The sequence below is a fragment of the Bufo gargarizans genome, chromosome 2, assembly GCF_014858855.1.
Source record: "Bufo gargarizans isolate SCDJY-AF-19 chromosome 2, ASM1485885v1, whole genome shotgun sequence".
Classification (NCBI taxonomy): Eukaryota; Metazoa; Chordata; class Amphibia; order Anura; family Bufonidae; genus Bufo; species Bufo gargarizans.
In genome coordinates, this window is record NC_058081.1 from 546,548,200 (window position 1) to 546,565,604 (window position 17,405).

A 17,405-nucleotide genomic window follows, 5' to 3' on the forward strand; every position below is an offset into this window, starting at 1 on the left:
GGAGGATGAGGCAGCTCTTTACCTGAGTGTTCTGAAGTAACCTGCCCTCCTGTGTGATTAGGACAAGTTTTTTGTGTACTAATAGGACAGTGGCCATTTTATTTGTCCTAATGATTGCTCCCTAGACAAAACAAACTATTCTAACTAATGAAAGGTATTTAGGAATTTATTTAAAATAATATAATATTTAAGTATTTTTATTTTCTTAATTCCCGGGGGATCTCTTTAAGAATATTTAGACAGATGCAGACAAAAAATAAGTATGTGTTCATGAGCCCTTATTGGTCAAGCTGATCAGACGTGACTTCAGTACAGAAAGTGCTTGTAATCAGACTTTGCTCTTCAGGATTGTTAACTTATCTAATAACTTATTTGTTATCTTGTAATTGCCAGTTTTACCTGTGTCATGTCGCCAGAGCATGGGCACAATAAAATGAAGGCTGAAGGTTGGTTATAGATTTCGAGGCACATTTATTAAGACCAGCGTTTTAGATGCCAGTCTTAATAAACCCTTGTCCGCCAGCTCTAAACCTAAGACGGCTTCCTAGCTGTATTGTGCCGAAATCTGCATGAAATACGTCTAATTTAGGCGTATTTCAGATTAATAAATTCCGCCCTTTGTGTATATATTTGAAGTATAAATTAGTTAAGAGGTGGTATTAGTAGAAATTTCCTTCAGTCTGGAGCATCCATAGTACTTGGGAATACTGATTACATCAATGAGGTGCTTTAAAGGGGTGTTCCCATCGTAGACAATAGCGAAATGCCCCCATTGTCTGATAAGTGCAGGCCCCACCTCTGGGACCCGCACCTGTCTTGTAAACACAGCGAGCAAAATACATCGGGGTGCATGCGCGGCTGCCCTCTATTCATGCCTATGGGGCCTCCGAAAATAGCTAAGGGTACTTTCACATTTGCGTTTTTCTTTTCCGGCATAGAGTTCCGTCACAGGGGCTCTATACCGGAAAAGAACTGATCACTTTTATCCCCATGCATTCTGAATGGAGAGTAATCCGTTCAGTTTGCATCAGGATGTCTTCAGTTCAGTCGTTTTGACTGATCAGGCAAAAGAGAAAACCGCAGCATGCTACGGTTTTATCTCTGGTGAAAAAAACTGAAGACTTGCCTGAATGCCGGATCCGGCATTTTTCCCCTTAGGAATGTATTAGTGCCGGATCCGGCATTCAGAATACCGGAATGCCGGATCCGTCCTTCCGTTCTGCACATGCGCAGACTGAAAAAAAGGTGGAAAAAAAAAATGCCGGATCCGTTTTGCCGGATGACACTGGAAAGACGGATCCGGCATTTCAATGCATTTTTTCGACTGATCAGGCATTTTTAAGACTGATCAGGATCCTGATCAGTCTTACTAATGCCATCAGTTAGCATACGTTTTGCCTGATCCGGCAGGCAGTTCCGGCGATGGAACTGCTTGCCGGATCTCTCTGCTGCAAGTGTGAAAGTACCCTAAGCGCTGGATCGGCTATTTCCGTCTGCCCCATAGAAATGAATAGGAGCAATGGCCGCGCGTGCCAGTATATAGGCTATTTTGCAGTAGGTCTTAATTACAAATGTTCTATCTTTTTAGTGTCTACAGCTCCTTTGCCGGCCCTGTGTCTCCATGGTAAGAAACCACCAATAAAGGCCTTATGCACACGACCGTTGTGTGTTTTGCGGTCCGCAAAACACGGAATGCGTCCGTGTGCATTCAGCAATTTGCGGAACGGCATGGACAGCCATTGATATAACTGCCTATTCTTGTCCGCAAAACAGACAAGAATAGGACACGTTTTTTTTTGTTTTTTTTGCGGACCACGGAATGAAGCAATGGATGAGGACAGCACACGGAGTGCTGTCCGCATCTTTTGCGGCCCAATTGAAGTGAATAGGTCCGCATCCAAGCCGCAAAAACTGTGGCTCGGATGAGGACCAAAACAACGGTCGTGTGCATGTGGCCAAACTCTGAGTGGTCTTATCCTGCAGTCTTATTCCCTTCTATGAAATGATACGTGCACTCCTGTTGTAAGTAAACTTACTGTATTTTTCCCCCAATAAGACACCCCTTCTCCCCCCCCCCCCAAAAAAAAAGTGGGGAGAAAATGGCAGTGCATCTTATGGGGCAAATGCTGCAGTTTACACTGATACACCGCCGACCGCAGGCAGCCAGAAGGTGTATCAGCGAGGAGGGGCTGGGGGCCGGCATCTGATTTAGGAACGGCAGCAGGGCCCGATGCAGTCACTGTATTCTATTGCACCGGCCCCGCTCACTGTAGTAATCCTAAGTGTAGCAGGCAGGAGTGCAGGCGGCTGTAGCGTGTAGTGGTAAATGGTGTCTTTCCTTATTCCCCTTTTGGAACACACTCTGCATTTTTTGGGGGTCCTTCCGTTCCTTGCTGTCTGGGGGATTTGACCTGGAAAATGTTGCCCTGGTACAACACCGGCACCATGACTTCCTGAAGTACTGGGACCCTCCCTGGCCTGGGTTTGAAAAATTAGGGCCTTGACAACAACCTCTTGGAACTGAAGGAAAGTTCCTGTGTGGCCTGCAGACTGAAATAGCACGTACACATTGCCCATTGCCATCTGTACAATGTGTACGGCCAGCTTTTTGTACCACACTTTTTCATTTTTCGTGTGGCACTGTAGGGCTTCAGAAGTTGATCTCCCATGTGCCTGTTGTAATCAAGGATGCAGTCTGGTTTGGGGGTAGTGGTTGTGGTACCTCGTATAAGAGCAGGGGAGCTGGCATTGGTGTGAATGGTGGTCAGTACAAGGACATCCCTCTTGTCCTTGTACTTAACCACCAGCATGTTTTCATGGAGGAGATCCCTACTTTCATCCATTCTCAGTGGTTGCCCTATCAGGGATCTAGGGAGGCCTCTCAGATTTTTGCGCACTGTGCCGCAAGCCACAGTACCTCTGGAAGTTAGGGACCTGAATAGGAGTATGCTGATATAATAGTTATCCACATAGAGGGGGTAACCCTTATGCAGCAGTGGGTGTAGTATGTCCAACACAATCTTCCCACTAACTCCTAGGATGGGGGGGGGGGCATTCTGCGGGTTCTGTCCGGGAATCTTTCAATTTGTAAATGCAAACTATTCTGCCCGATCTTTCCCCAGAGTCCCGCAGACCTTGCGCCATACATGTACGGCGCTGGTCCTTAAGTCACGTCCGGTTGCCCTGTACATGTATGGCACGGGTCCTTAAGGGGTTAACAATAGAAGAAGCTGTGTGGACTGCGGTGATCGTGAGTACGGGAAGCTTTTACCCCGGGATTACAGTAGATTGCTATAGGAGCGTATGCATCATTTTATGTGTTAGGAGGTTTGGACCACTTCTTTTTCTCCTCTCTAGATCCCCGATCAACAGCTGAACAATTTTAAAGCTACTTTTCACCTTCTACTTCTGGCCAAGCAGGGGTCTAATGGAAGAAAGTAGGAGACTTCAGGATTAGACGATTAGCTTTTTTGTTGTCTTTTACCATGGAGACACACAGGAGGAGATTTAACAGAACTGGGGCAAAGGAAAATGGGCTAAGTTGCTCATAGCAACTAGATTTCACCTTTCATTTTTCAGAGCATCTTTAGAAAATGAAAGGTGAACTATGGTTGGTTGCTATGGGCAACTAAGGCTACTTTTACATCTTCAGAATGGATTCTGGCAGGCTGAATGGAGAATTCAAAGAAACATAGAATGCCAACACATTCTATGTTTCTATGAATTCTCCAGATCCGGCACCAGAATCTCTGCCGGATCCATTAACTATAATGGGATCTGGCGGAGATCCAGCAAATATGCATTGTGCGTTTGTGTCTGGCAAATTCTCGCCTGTCTCTGCCGAAACTGGTGGCTGGATTGCAGTGCCGCAGATGTGAAAGCAGCCTTAGCCAGTTTTCATTTTCACCAGTTTTGATAAAGCTCCCCCTATAGTCTGCATAGGTACTATAGAATCGAAACAATAGGAAATGTTTAATTAAAGGGGTTGTCTATATGCTATAAATGTCTGATAGGTTCCAGGGGCAGGATCCACACCCGGCTGTGAACTGAGAGCACACTGAACATAGGCGTTGTGATCTCCTTGCGAAAATAGCAGCGCATGCACCTATTGGACATTTATGGCATATCCTATTGATTTGCCGTAAATGCCCCAGATAGGAATACTTCTTTAAGACCTATTACAAAGTTTTACATTACAACATACCGTACATTTATTGGTACAGTTAAAGGGGTTGTCCGGTTTCAGGAGGAAACCAGAAAACCCTTTTGGATCTACCAGCAATAAAGAACTGATAAGTACTTACCTGACAGATCTAGCGCCACCACTCCAGTTTTCCTGGCCGGGCTCTGTTTACCTGGCTCCAGTGGCGAAGTCACTTGGACAACACATGACTGCTGGGCTCATTAGATGCACCGTAGGTGTCGCTTGGCTCATTAGGTGCACCACTGAGGCCAGTGATTGGCTACAGTGGTCACAATATTATCGACACAATGTCACGGTTCAGCTGGGTAAATAGAGCCCGGCCAGGAGAACCGACATGGCGGTGTGGGATCTCTTTAGGTAAGTACTTACCAGTTCTTTATTGCAGGCGGATCCTGAGAGTTGTCTGGATTCCTTATGGACATTGCCTTTAAAAAGGTGGACATAAAAGGTGGCATAATTTTGCTGATTAAGTATGTACTTGTAATATTTGCATTGAAGTCTATACATATGCCTTGTAGATAAGCTGACACTGTAGCAGTAGTTTATTTATGTGTTTTTCTATGTTTTTTTTTTTCTGCAGGATTACACCTGAATGAATACAACATACTCATGGATTAGTGGATTTCTATGCGTTCTTAGTCTGTTGCTTTACATCGACCCTTTTCTTTTTTTTTTTTTTTAATAGAGCCCACAAAGCTCTAGACGCTACTCTTGTTGATTTTTAGTGTCATCCACTCTGCCTTTATGCATTGCCAGTCCAAATTTTACGCACTTGTTCCGTTTTCCTACCTTGATTGTATGATTGAATCCACACCGGTGAGCCCCATACCACCCACGTAAAATGTCTAAGGATTACAGGCAGTCATCTGAGACCCTGCTCCATGGAGAATTTGGAGTCTACCCTTCCAAAGGTATCCGCTATGCACTAAGTCTAACACCTACAGGCCTCCACATCCAGAGGCTCGTCCCGAAACCTGAGGATGACCAGCGTACAGTACTACCCATCCTTGACATGGTGGGATGTCACACCATGCGCAGTCGTGGCTCCGATGAGATTTTTGCCTACTTTTCAATCTATTCCTATCCATTGAAGAAGAAGAAAGTTGCAATGGGTTCAACACGCACACGCCAAAGGTTGGTCCGCACGTTTCGGGTGGATGAGGCTTCAGATTATGAGCACAACCAAGTGATCGCTGAAAAATGGGCAACGGCAATAAAGTGTCTTATTCAAGGAGTGCCAATCTCAAGTGACACAGGTAATGACCTAAAATATCAATTCTGTCCAGCTGGTTCTCCTCTGTAGTTGAAGAAGGTGTCAAATAAGCTTTTCATTCACCAGCTAGAGATACCTAAATCATACTTATTCAGTGCTTCAGAAAGGAGAGGTTTAAAGGGGTTGTCTCACTTAAAGGGGATGTCCTATGAAAAATATTCTACAGTTTTCAAACCAGTGCCTGGATCTGAATACTCTTGTAATTGCATGTAATTAAACATTTAGCATGGCCAGTGAGTTATTCAATAAAATCTATCTGTATAGCGCCACCTGCTCTTTGTTCTTTTTCTTATTTATTTGTCCTGCTCACTGAGATGGCCGCACATGCTCAGTTTCATCCTTCAGCTGCCTCCTGAGCTGTGATAGGGAGAGCTGAGACACGCCCCCTGAGCTGCAGCAGAAAAGACACTCCCCCTGAGCTGTCAGCTTGATATAAATCTAGCAGAGCAATGAATGGGGATATTTCTCGACCCATGTGTTGTACAGGACTAATTCTAGCTTTGTTAGAAAGAGATTGTCATGTGCTATATTATGCATGATTTCCATTTTTTACATTAGTTATGGGATAACCCCTTTAAGAAAATGGCACTTATCATGTAAAGTTAATACAAGGAACTTAATAATGTATTGTGATTATCCATATTACTGCCTTTGCTGGCTGGATTCATTTTTCCATCATTTTATACACTTTTCATATCCAGAGGGTATGACCACCCTGCAATGCAGCAGTGGTGGTCGTGCCTGCACACTATAGGACAAATCACCGGCCTCTCTGGTGGCCAGGATCATGGGAGTACGTATAGGCTTGCATGCACAGCAGCTCCTGTCCCCACTACCTCATATCTGCACTGCAGCGCTGGTCGTAACCCCTGGAAACAAGCAGTGTATAGTGTGATGGAGAAATGAATCAAACCTGCAAAGGAGGCAATATGGACAATCACAGTACATTAGTAAGTGCCTTGTATAACATTCTCTACATGATAAATGCCACTTGCAGAAGTGAGACAGCCCTTTAATATAGCTGGTTACTAAGTAATAAAAGTGTATGGTAGTCCTTTCAAATATCTGACATGTAGAAAGATAGAGGGGCTCACACCCAGATGTAATGGAAATTGAGGTTTCACCACCTTACTAGTCCCAGTAAAGAATATGGAATAAAGTTGAAAGAAATAAGGTGTGCACACCTTCTTCTGGATCAAAAATGTATTAATAACAATATAAAAATCATTCGGTATATAGGCACTCCTGTATATGCCGTATAGGCTCAACCGACTCATACAATCTTGTATTGACATTGGCATCCTTACATTTATCTTATCTTTTCAATTTTTTGTTCATTTGATCGATCATTTGAGGTTGAATTATGTATGTACATGAGGTACATTTTTGTATGAATTAAGCACTTATCATTATAAATATTAGCTACACTATTTTTATTTCTATTTTTTTCTTTTTTTTTTCTTGATGAGTTTATTTTATTCATACAATCATGTATATAAATTTACTTCTATTTGTACATCTATTCATTGAATTATGTATTGTAACCTGGGAATGAATTGTATAGACGTATGATTTTTTTTAAAATTCTTTTGGGGATGTATATGTGTAAAATAAATATTTTATATATATATATATATATATATATATATATATATATATATATTTCTACTTCTTTTTTAATGACTTTTCTATTGGTATTAATAAATATTTGATCATGTATGCAAAACCAGAAGAAGGAGTGCACACCTTATTTCTTACAACTTTATTCCAAATATCTGGCAATGTAACCCCCAAGAGGCAATATTTACTGTCATTCATGTAGAGAGATTTTAAAAATCATGAGGTGGTTTAGATAAATTGGTCATGAAGGATCTGCTCAGACTTCAGCTGGCAGGACGGTGCTGACCTATCTTGCTCAGCGAGCAACCCCTGGGCCGTGGGAAGTTTTGGATCAGCTTATGGGTGGAACATGTCTGCCATTGATGTGTTCTTGCTCTTGGATTGGAGCCCAGGACTTGTATTCTCGTCTTTGAGAAAAGCAGATTCTGAGTGGGCAGGCATGCACGACCGAGTGAATAATGTAGTTCCTACAGGTCATCTCGCTTGGTGCCCAGCACTAAATTTCTTTTGGTGTACTTGGTTCCTTTAATTGTCCATCAGGACAAAAATATGTTGCTGGGGGGACCTGAAGTGTCTGTTAAAGGGAACCTGTCACCAGTGACCTCCCTATGTGTTTGAATGGGCACATAGCTGTAGTTCACCTGATTTAAAACACTGTTTTTCTTTTGTAGATCTGAGTTATGTTCTGTTTCTTCATATGGAAATGATGCCTTTGGTGCAATAAAGGCATCACCATTGCTCTTGCTACCGCCAAACTCCACTCCTTTCTTTGGCCAGCTCCTACCTCTTTGCTTTACTACTTCCTTGCTCTGTCAATCAAAGCAGTGAGGGAGGTGCTGGCCACAGAAAGGAGTGGAGCTTGGATGCAAACCGGATGTCTGGGCTGGGCTGTAGTTATCCACCATGCTGGAATCCTCTTTAGCTCCACTGCCGCCATGTTGGCCGGTGTCCTTAGGTAGACTGCACCGCTCCAGGAGCTAGCCCCTCCTTCCCTGTCAATTACAGCTATTACCCTTATTATAATAAAACCGCTCTGCTCTCCAGAGAATCCACTCGGACCACCTGCTACACATCCATTCACCTGTCCTATAACAGCCGAGGCCAGATAGGCAAAGATACTGAAGCACCGCAATGAGATTTAATCACACACCAGTTTTTATTCTACTCACAAACATGCAAGGAATATAGGCCTATAACACAATTCAGGCGGCCTCCCGTCTATCACCCGATCCGGGTTACACCTTTGCTTTGTCAGGGGTGAAACCCGGGTCGGGTGATAGACGGGAAGCCTTGGCTCTAATAGGACAGGTGAACGGATGCGTAGCAAGGAACCAGTAATAGGCTGAAGTGATCTTAGTGGATTCTCTGGTGAGCAGCGCGGTATTAATATTATGAAGATTGGAATTTGATGTGAATAGAACCGACCACTCCTGAAACCTGCAGCGCCCGAAGTAGAATTGACTATTCGGAACTGACTCTCTTAAATTACAGCTATTGCGCCCGCCAGCTGCCCCCTGCTGCAGAGTTCGATATCGCTGCCGTTCACAGGGCGCCCTGCGCTCATGAATAGCAGGTAAAGGTCGAACGCTTATTTGTACACAGACTTTGTTTAGGCAGTAAAATGGTCTGAACAGGCGTCTGACGCTTGTACAGGCATTATTGTGACCTCTGTTCCTCGATATTCATTTTTAGCACGGTTTGTGTCTATCTAATCTAATAAACAAGGTGAAAGTGCAAGGCTGCCTGGCCCAGATACAGATATAGATGGTATTTGCCAAGATAATGATCGTAAAGAGTATTTCTTAATAAAATCTATGTAAGCAAGTAGGACCTGTGTGGTTATACAGCAAGCACTTATACCACGTGATGAACGCTATTAAAATTTTTTGTTTATCCATCCCCAGAAATGGAATAGTCCTATGTGCCAAATTAATATTGTACGGAGGTCCGTCTCCGTACAGCATTAGAACGTATGGGCTCCGATGAGTCGAAGTAAGTTATTCATGAAATTGCGCGAGACTTTGTTGAATAACTTCAGTAGTTAAAGGGTTTCTATCATCAGAAATTCTGTTATGTAGCGGACTGACATGGCGATGTGCTAATGTCAGCAGTACATAACAGTGTTCTTCATACTTTTGTCCCTGCTGCCGTTCTCTTAAAAAACACACATTTAAAATATGCTAATGAGCCTCGAGGTGCTATGAGGGCGTTGATTCAGCACCTAGAGGCTCGGTCTACTAACCAGTCATTCCGCCCAGGTCCTCCGTTTAGCTCGCCCCGCTCCTCTTAAGGGACGTCCGAGTTAGCTGGATCGCTGAAGAAATCCCGTGCCTGCACCCTCCACTTCTGTATTCGGCGCAGTGAGTGAAGGACGCGCTCCTGGTGCCGGCTTCCTCACTGCGCCTGTGCCGACTACTTTACAGTGAGGAAGCCGGCACCAAGAACGGCGGCAATTTCATGAATAACTTACTTCGACTCATCGGAGCCCATACGTTCTAATGCTGTACGGAGACAGACCTCCGTACAGTATTAATCCAAAGTTTTAAAAAGCAACTTTGGATGTAACATCTGAAGCTCGATTCGCTCATCACTAGTCATAATCAGCACCCCACCCAAAAAAATATAATCTGCAAAAACAATGACAGAATTGCTATTTTCCATGCACACACCAAAGCAAAAAAATAAAATGTAATTTGTGGGCCGTCAGGCCCGTCTCATTCATCATTTTCTACGCCTGTTTCAGACATAGAAAAGGATCTAAATGTAAGACGGCTCAGAAACTTTCTTACATTTAGAACTGGTGCTGGATGTGCTGAAGTTACGTAAAAACCAGCGCCTCTTCATAACTTCGGTGGATCCTCTGCTAGCTATGGGGCTTATTAAAACTGGCGTCTAAAACGCTGGTCTTAATAAATGACCCCCTTAGTGAATTTTAATTCTGTTGCCTGCTTTAGGCTAGGTGCACATGGGGCAATGTACATGAAATCTTCAAATCCACAGAATGTAAATTAATGGTGCATACTGTCACTGCGGATTTCACCCTTTGAAATGCATGTGGTCAAACCCATCTCGAATGTAACGCGTGGATTTTGTGGAGGATTTTGATGCAGCAAAATTTAAAGAGTCTGTCACCAGGATCAACCCTATTAAACTATGTATATAGCCGGGTAGGGTTGATCTAGTAAGTAAAACAATACCTGTCTTTTCTATCTTGGTGCCTGTGTTGTGGAGAAATTTCGACTTTTATTCTGATGCAAATGCACCATTGGAGCACCAAGAGGTGCATGCTCAACCAGTCTTCTGCTGCTTGCCAAGTGTGCACCGTTGACGTCATTCCACCCGGAAGTGCAGGCGACTGCGCCTCCACACACTGAACATCTTTGCTGCTCGACGAGCATCAGAAGACTGGATGCGCAGGAGCCGTGCTTGCTAACAACTGCGCAGGTGCGAAAACTCTGTACTAGATGTGAGGTCTAGCATTGTCAATCTAAGGGGAGGGGGGCGTGTTTCGAGCACTGAAGGCGTTTATAGCCAGCACAAGGGGTGTCGCTGGAGTGGTGCTCAAACAGCGTAATCCCGCCTCTTGGTGCTCCAATGGCTCATTTGCATGAATACAAGTCTCAATTTCTCCACAACGATGGTACCTTAGAAAGAAAAAAACGGGTATCGTTTAACTCAGCTAGATCAACCCTACCTGGCTATGTGCCCGGTTTACTAGGGTTGATCCTGTTGATAGAGCCTCTTTAAGTTGTTCCTCCCTGTGTTAAATGAGCATACTCCCCAATGTCATTTATTTTATTTGTCCTGCAGAGATTTCTCCGACTCTCCAGCCCAAACCCCGGCGTTTAATGCTGTTATTGAACCCATGCGGTGGACGAGGCAATGCCTTGCAGCAGTGTCACACACACATCTTGCCCATCATTACTGAAGCCGACATCAGCTATAACCTTATACAAACAGGTAGACCTCCCGCCATGCTATTACAATAATACCGTAGTGTCATCTTTCCTCCTGTAGCATCGTAGTATTTTTATGTGTATGTTTGTTTCTTTTAGAAAGACAGAATCATGCCCGAGAGCTGGTGCAGAGTATTAATTTAGAGGAGTGGGATGGTATTGTAGTCATCTCCGGAGATGGGCTTCTCTTTGAGGTAAGTTGCCAGATAATTTTAAAAAGTGATAACAATATGAAATGAATGTCGAGTCTTATTGTTTTATTGATTCTTCATGTGGTTTGGGATTTTTAGGATGATATATATACTGCAGGCAGATTGAGCTTATACTGTAACGTCGTAGTAGTGGTATTAGTACTACCTCTGGAGGGGTTTTCTGGGTCCTCTAAGGAATCTGATTTAATTCATGAAAGTTATAACCGAGGACTCTTACCTGTACTATGCAGATAGTAGGGTTTAATCTAAGTGACACCCTTGAAGAAAGTGTGAAAACATATATTTATGCGTTGTTATGCCTTGCAAGCCAGCAGAGACATTTCCTTCAACTGGTCCAAGTAGTCAGAGGACACATAGCGGATGCCACGGTTATCTCATTTTGTTCCTTGTCGAGTGTGTAGATGTTTACCTGCCACTGGGTGTTTGTCATCCTGGTGGCTCTTTGCTCTGGTAGGTCCGAACCCTGGGCTGTTTTGACTTCCCTTCCAGTAGGCTTCCCTAGAATCCGTAGATCAGAAAATAAGCCTCAGTGGTCTTGCTTTCCAGAAGGTGACAGCCCGGCCCGTTAGTTGTATTGCCTTTAGGTCCCTCACAATCTTGTAACATGGCAGCACCCAGACCATCCCAAGAACAGAGAATGGGATATGGAGACCCTCTCCAGGAGGATGAGCCTGCTCACCACCATACTGGATATTGAAGGGGTTGTCTCGCTTCCAGAAATGGCATTTATCATGTATAGAAAGTTAATACAAGGCACTTACTAATGTATTGTGATTGTCCATATTGTCTCCTTTACTGGGTTGATTCATTTTTCCATCACGTTATACACTGTTCGTATCCAAGGGTTATGACCACCCTGCAATCCAGCAATGGTGGCCGTACTTGCACACTATAGGAAAAAGTGCCAGCCTCTCTGGTGGCCAGGACCAAGATAGTACATATAGGCACGCATGTGCAGCAGCCTCTGTCCCGGCCACCTCGTACCTGCACTACCCGTACCCCCAGGAAATGAGCCGTGTATAATGTGATGGAAAAATGAATCAAGCCCGCAAAGGAGACAATATGGACAATCTCAGTACATTAGTAAGTGCCTTGTATTAACTTTCTATACATGATAAATGTCACTTGCTGAAGTGAGACAACCTCTACCCAACCTTCCAGGAGATGGATCGCCTCAGCAGTAAAGTCAGCCGATACGCCTATAGACGGCACACTAGTTGTCTCGGTAGACCACCCCTGTTGTAGCACCAGTCTCCCCCAGTACGTGCTACATTATACAATTAGTTTACCCAAAGTAAAGCATGGTTCTTCATACACTATTTCTGATTGTACCCAGTCTGTGTACTTGGTAAGGGAGCAGGAGCTTGTATCATTTTGTAGTGTGTGGGTGTTGCCCTCTATTTTGTATGGAGATCAGAGGTGTTCGGCTATGTGGAATCTGTGCTGTATTATACAGTATATGAATCATCTTCCTGACTCTATAAATACAGTGCCATTGTAAATAATTGCTAGCTTCCGCAATAAATGTAGACAGTCATAGCAATCTCTTTAAAAAGCAGTGCTCAGTAATTAAAGGGGCATTCCATCTCCGCTTGACACAGTCGAGTCTTATATGTGTCCTTGCAATCAGCATGTACTAAGCCTACCCCAAGTTATGCCTTATGGTGTAGTGCTGCCAGGTACAAACAGTAGGACTGAATGTCGCAGCTCAACCCGGAGTCATAGCCACCCCCACACAGGGATTCTTTCTAATACAAACCCAATACAAGTTACTTTTTATTTGGAAATAGAATTAGAAACCCATTCTGGACGGACTATCCCTTTTAAGGGTGTGTCCACATGGGGCATGCACACTGCATGCGGAAAACCGAGTTATTCATTAGTAGCAAACTGCCGCCCCTCCTGACATGTCTCTTTTAGTATCTACTTGCATTCCACCTGCACAAACATATGTTGTGCCATTCCTCTGTTATTCCTATTAGACGTTTATGAATCAATTGCCAGCAGTCTGCAATAAAGGTCTAGATGAATATTATCAGTTTGTGTGTGTCCCTGCACTGTCTGATATTGTCAGCACTGATTTGATAATGTCAGAATGTGCATGGACTAGGGTTGCATCGTGGTATCGAAATATCGATACTTTTGTACCGGTACTGCGCAGCCTAGTATCAGAGAACATAGAGCGAGCTGCTCTTAGCGTGCTCCATGTTCCCTCAGCAGCACAGGCGAGAAGGAAGCAGTCCCTCCCTCCCCCCTGTGCTGCTGCTGCCGCCAATGAGGAGAGGGGGCAGCACCTGAGGGGTTAACTGCCACTGAGCGCTGCTCCCTGTCATAGAGGTCGGGTGATTCTGCCCCCGACACCCGCCTCCTATATCTGTATTAAATGTCACTTATCATTGGTGGCGCAGTGCCCCCCCCTTCCCTCAGTATTAAAATCATTGGTGGCAGTGGCCACAGGGTCTCCTGCCCCCCTCTTCATTGGTGGTGCAGTGGTAGTTGTGATTGGAGCCCCAGCAGTGCAATCCCGGGTCTCCGATTGGTTACCATGGCAGCCAGGATGCTACTTGAAGCCCTGGCTGCCATGATAATCTCCCAGCTGCTGTGTGCACTATGCACAGGGCAGCAGGGAAAGTGTGAAGTCCTATTCACCCTAATAGAGATCTATCAGGGTGAATAGGACGAGGGATGAAAAGATCCAAGGTCCTAGCCCCTAAGGGGGGAAATAGTTATTAAATCAAAAGTAAAGAAAAAATAAATAAAAATAACAGCACCAATAAGTATAAATCACCTCCTTTCCCAATTTTACATATGAAATATATAAACAAAAAATAAGTAAACAAACATATTACATGTCGCCACATCTGAAAGGTCCAAACTATTAAAATATTTAAAAAAATCTCCTATGCGGTGAACGCTGTAACAAAAAAAAAAAAAACTGCACGATTCGCTTTTTTTTTTGCTACCTTGTCCCCCCCCCTAAAAAAAAAAAAAATAGGATAGGACTGTTCGATTATGAGCTGGATGTTCCATAAAACATGGAAAGCAAATGGATTTTTTGGTGTTTTTTTTCGTGTGGTATGGAATGGTATAGAGTATTGCAATACTTTTTTATGGTATTGAAATCGAATAAAAATGTTGGTATCATGACAACCCTAGTAGGGACACACACTCAACTGGTAACATCCATCTGGACCTTTATTGCAGACTGCTGGCAATTCGTTCCTAAACTTGTAATAGGAGTATTAGAGGAATGGCACAACAAACATTATTAAAACTGACGTGTCAGGAAAGGTGTCGGACACATGCGCGTACCCTAACAATTGCCATTTTTGACATTCTTCTAAGTGTGTAGCCTGTGACTTGTAGAGCAGCGTACGCTCTATTTGCAGTTTGCTAATTTCCCACATTGTCTTTGTAAATTCCGCCCAGGTCGTTAATGGTTTAATGGAACGACCTGATTGGGAGGATGCAATAAAGATGCCTGTTGGAATTCTTCCCTGTGGCTCAGGAAATGCCTTGGCGGGAGCAATCAACTACAATGCAGGGTAAGGCATAGGATCCTTTCTTACTCCAACTGGAAGAGACTTTGCAGATGATTAACCCTTTAGCCTCGTGCATGAAAAATGCTTGTAACAAGAAGTGGGATCTATACATAGAAAGATAGAATGTGTCGGCAGATAAGACCCATTTGGCCCATCTAGTCTGCCCAATATACTGAATACTATGGATAGCCCCTGGCCCTATCGTATATGAAGGATGGCCTTATGCCTATCCCATGCATGCTTAAACTCCTTCACTGTATTTGCAGCCACCACTTCTGCAGGAAGGCTATTCCATGCATCCACTACTCTCTCAGTAAAGTAATACTTCCTGATATTACTTTTAAACCTTTGCCCCCCTAATTTAAAACTATGTCCTCTTGTAGCAGTTTTTCTTCTCTTAAATATTTTCTCCTCTTTTACCTTGTTGATTCCCTTTCTGTATTTAAAAGTTTCTATCATATCCCCTCTGTCTCATCTTTCTTCCAAGCTATCTGCTAGAAGTTCGCGTTGATGAGAAATGTTTGGATGAAAAAGAGCTGTTATGTTTTACATTATGTCTCGTTTACTGGCTGTTATAGTGAATGGGGACTGTTCACCCACTGGCTGTTATAGTGAATGGGGACTGTTCACCCACTGGCTGTTATAGTGAATGGGGACTGTTCACCCACTTAAAGAAGAACTCCAACAAAAAAATAAAAATGTATTCTCTTACCTGTTAGAAAGGTACATGATGTTATCTGTAGTGAATGTAACCTTCTTACCAGTGACTGTATTTGTGAGTTATCCCCTCCCTTCTAAGCCTCAGCTGTGTCATGTGACCAACTCTCTGATCTTCAACTGACACAGGACAGGAAGTCAGTTCCTTCTTTATTCATTCCTATTAGGGCTCATTCACGCGGCCGTTGCCCGGCCGTTCCCATATCGCGGCCCACAAACATGAATGGTTCCGCAATCCAGAAGGTCCAGTGCAGAATGGAAGCATGGAATCCCACAGAAGTACTATGGATTTTCTCTTCTAGCCTTTGGAGCGGTGCGGTGCGGACGGATCACGGACCCATTCAAGTTGAATGGGTTTGGATCCATCTGTGGAATCAAGCACAGATGGTGCCCCGTGCATTGGGGACCGCAAATTGCTGTCTCCAATGCACAGAAAGGCCGAGCAACGGTCGTATGCATGAGACCTTAGACTGACATTGAGGCTCCCTGACATTCATGATGTGTTATTTGGAAACTCTGATTGTTGGTCACATGACACAGCCGAGACGCAGAAGGGAGGGGATAACTTACAAATACAGTCACCGGTAAGAAGATTACATTCACTACAGATAACATCATGTGCCTTTCTAACAGGTTAGAGAATACATTTTTGCAGGAGTAGTTCTTTAAAAGGGAAGAAGAATGGCAGGACCTGGCAGCACCATTCAGACCCCAAGACCACCACCCACCTATTAGCCAGGAAGGTGAAAGGCTCTCAATGATGTTCTTCAGCCTGCTTACAGGTTCCAGTGCTTTTATAGTCCCACTGGTCAGTGCCCCATAGTGACATCCCACATGTTGGGTACGTCATCACAAGTCACCTCTGGTGCTGGATGTGGCTTGTGATGATGTGCCCAGCTTGTGGAGCGTTGGTCAAGCAAGGAGGGGGACCCTCTAGCCTGACTTCTACAAAAAGTGGTTCCCACCCCAGTGATTCTGTACAGTCATGGGAATGCATTTATCTTCATGGTGTCAAACCGGCAAGCCAGTAGAGGAACATTATTGGGAACCTAAATAGTGCTGATAGGAAATGCCTGGCAGTTAGTACCTATATATCTTCTTTTAGACATAGCCTTTTAGTTTTTTCCTAATTTAACAGCTAATGGCCAGTTCAGCTCCCTTTTCTAGACTCTAAAAATTCAACAATAAGCCCCCTTTGCAGTTATAGCTGCATATATGCTGTTCAGAGTTATAGGATACCACTAAGGGCGGTATTGCACTGGCAGATGTGGCTGACAATCACCTGCTGTCAGTGGAGGAGACCAATGCATTACATGCAGTGATCTCCTCCACGGTATATCATCGCTCCTCCGCATACAGAATCATTATTTGCTGGCAGCAGTGCGTGTTTAGGCAGCACAATTTGCCACCTGCACAAAAGATGCGATTGCCCGATGAACAAGCTAGTTCATCAGGTAATCGGCGGCACCTTTACACAGGATGATCACCGCTAACGGCCGACCCTCGACAGTGTAATACATCCCTTAGGCTGGGTTCACACCTGAGCGTTTTACAGCGCGTTCCTACGCGCTGTAAAACGCACAACAGGCAAGAACCAATGATTCCCTAAGGCAGGCATGTCCAAACTGCGGCCCTCCAGCTGTTGCAAAACTACAACTCCCAGCATGCCCTAATAGCTGTAAGCTATCCAGGCATGCTGGGAGTTGTAGTTTTGCAACAGCTGGAGGGCCGCAGTTTGGACATGCCTGCCCTAAGGGAATGGTTCTCACCTGGGCGTTTTACAGCGCGTACGATCGCGCTGTAAAACGCCCGACGCTCAAACAAGTGCTTGAGCTTTTTTTTGGGCGTTTGTCGCGCGTTCCCGCACATAGAAATTCGGGA

At 44.2% G+C, this 17,405-nt stretch overlaps 1 protein-coding gene across 1 annotated transcript in view; it reads left to right on the forward strand.

Annotated features, from left to right (window-relative positions):
• SPHK2 (sphingosine kinase 2) overlaps positions 1-17,405 on the forward strand; it is a 33,964-nt gene that overhangs the window by 10,235 nt on the left and 6,324 nt on the right. The window contains exons 2-5 of the mRNA XM_044278102.1: positions 4,785-5,460; positions 10,908-11,057; positions 11,153-11,247; positions 14,695-14,810. Coding sequence (XP_044134037.1) covers positions 5,046-5,460; positions 10,908-11,057; positions 11,153-11,247; positions 14,695-14,810 — 776 coding nt within the window. The 5' untranslated portion in view covers positions 4,785-5,045. The remainder of the gene's footprint in view (positions 1-4,784; positions 5,461-10,907; positions 11,058-11,152; positions 11,248-14,694; positions 14,811-17,405) is intronic.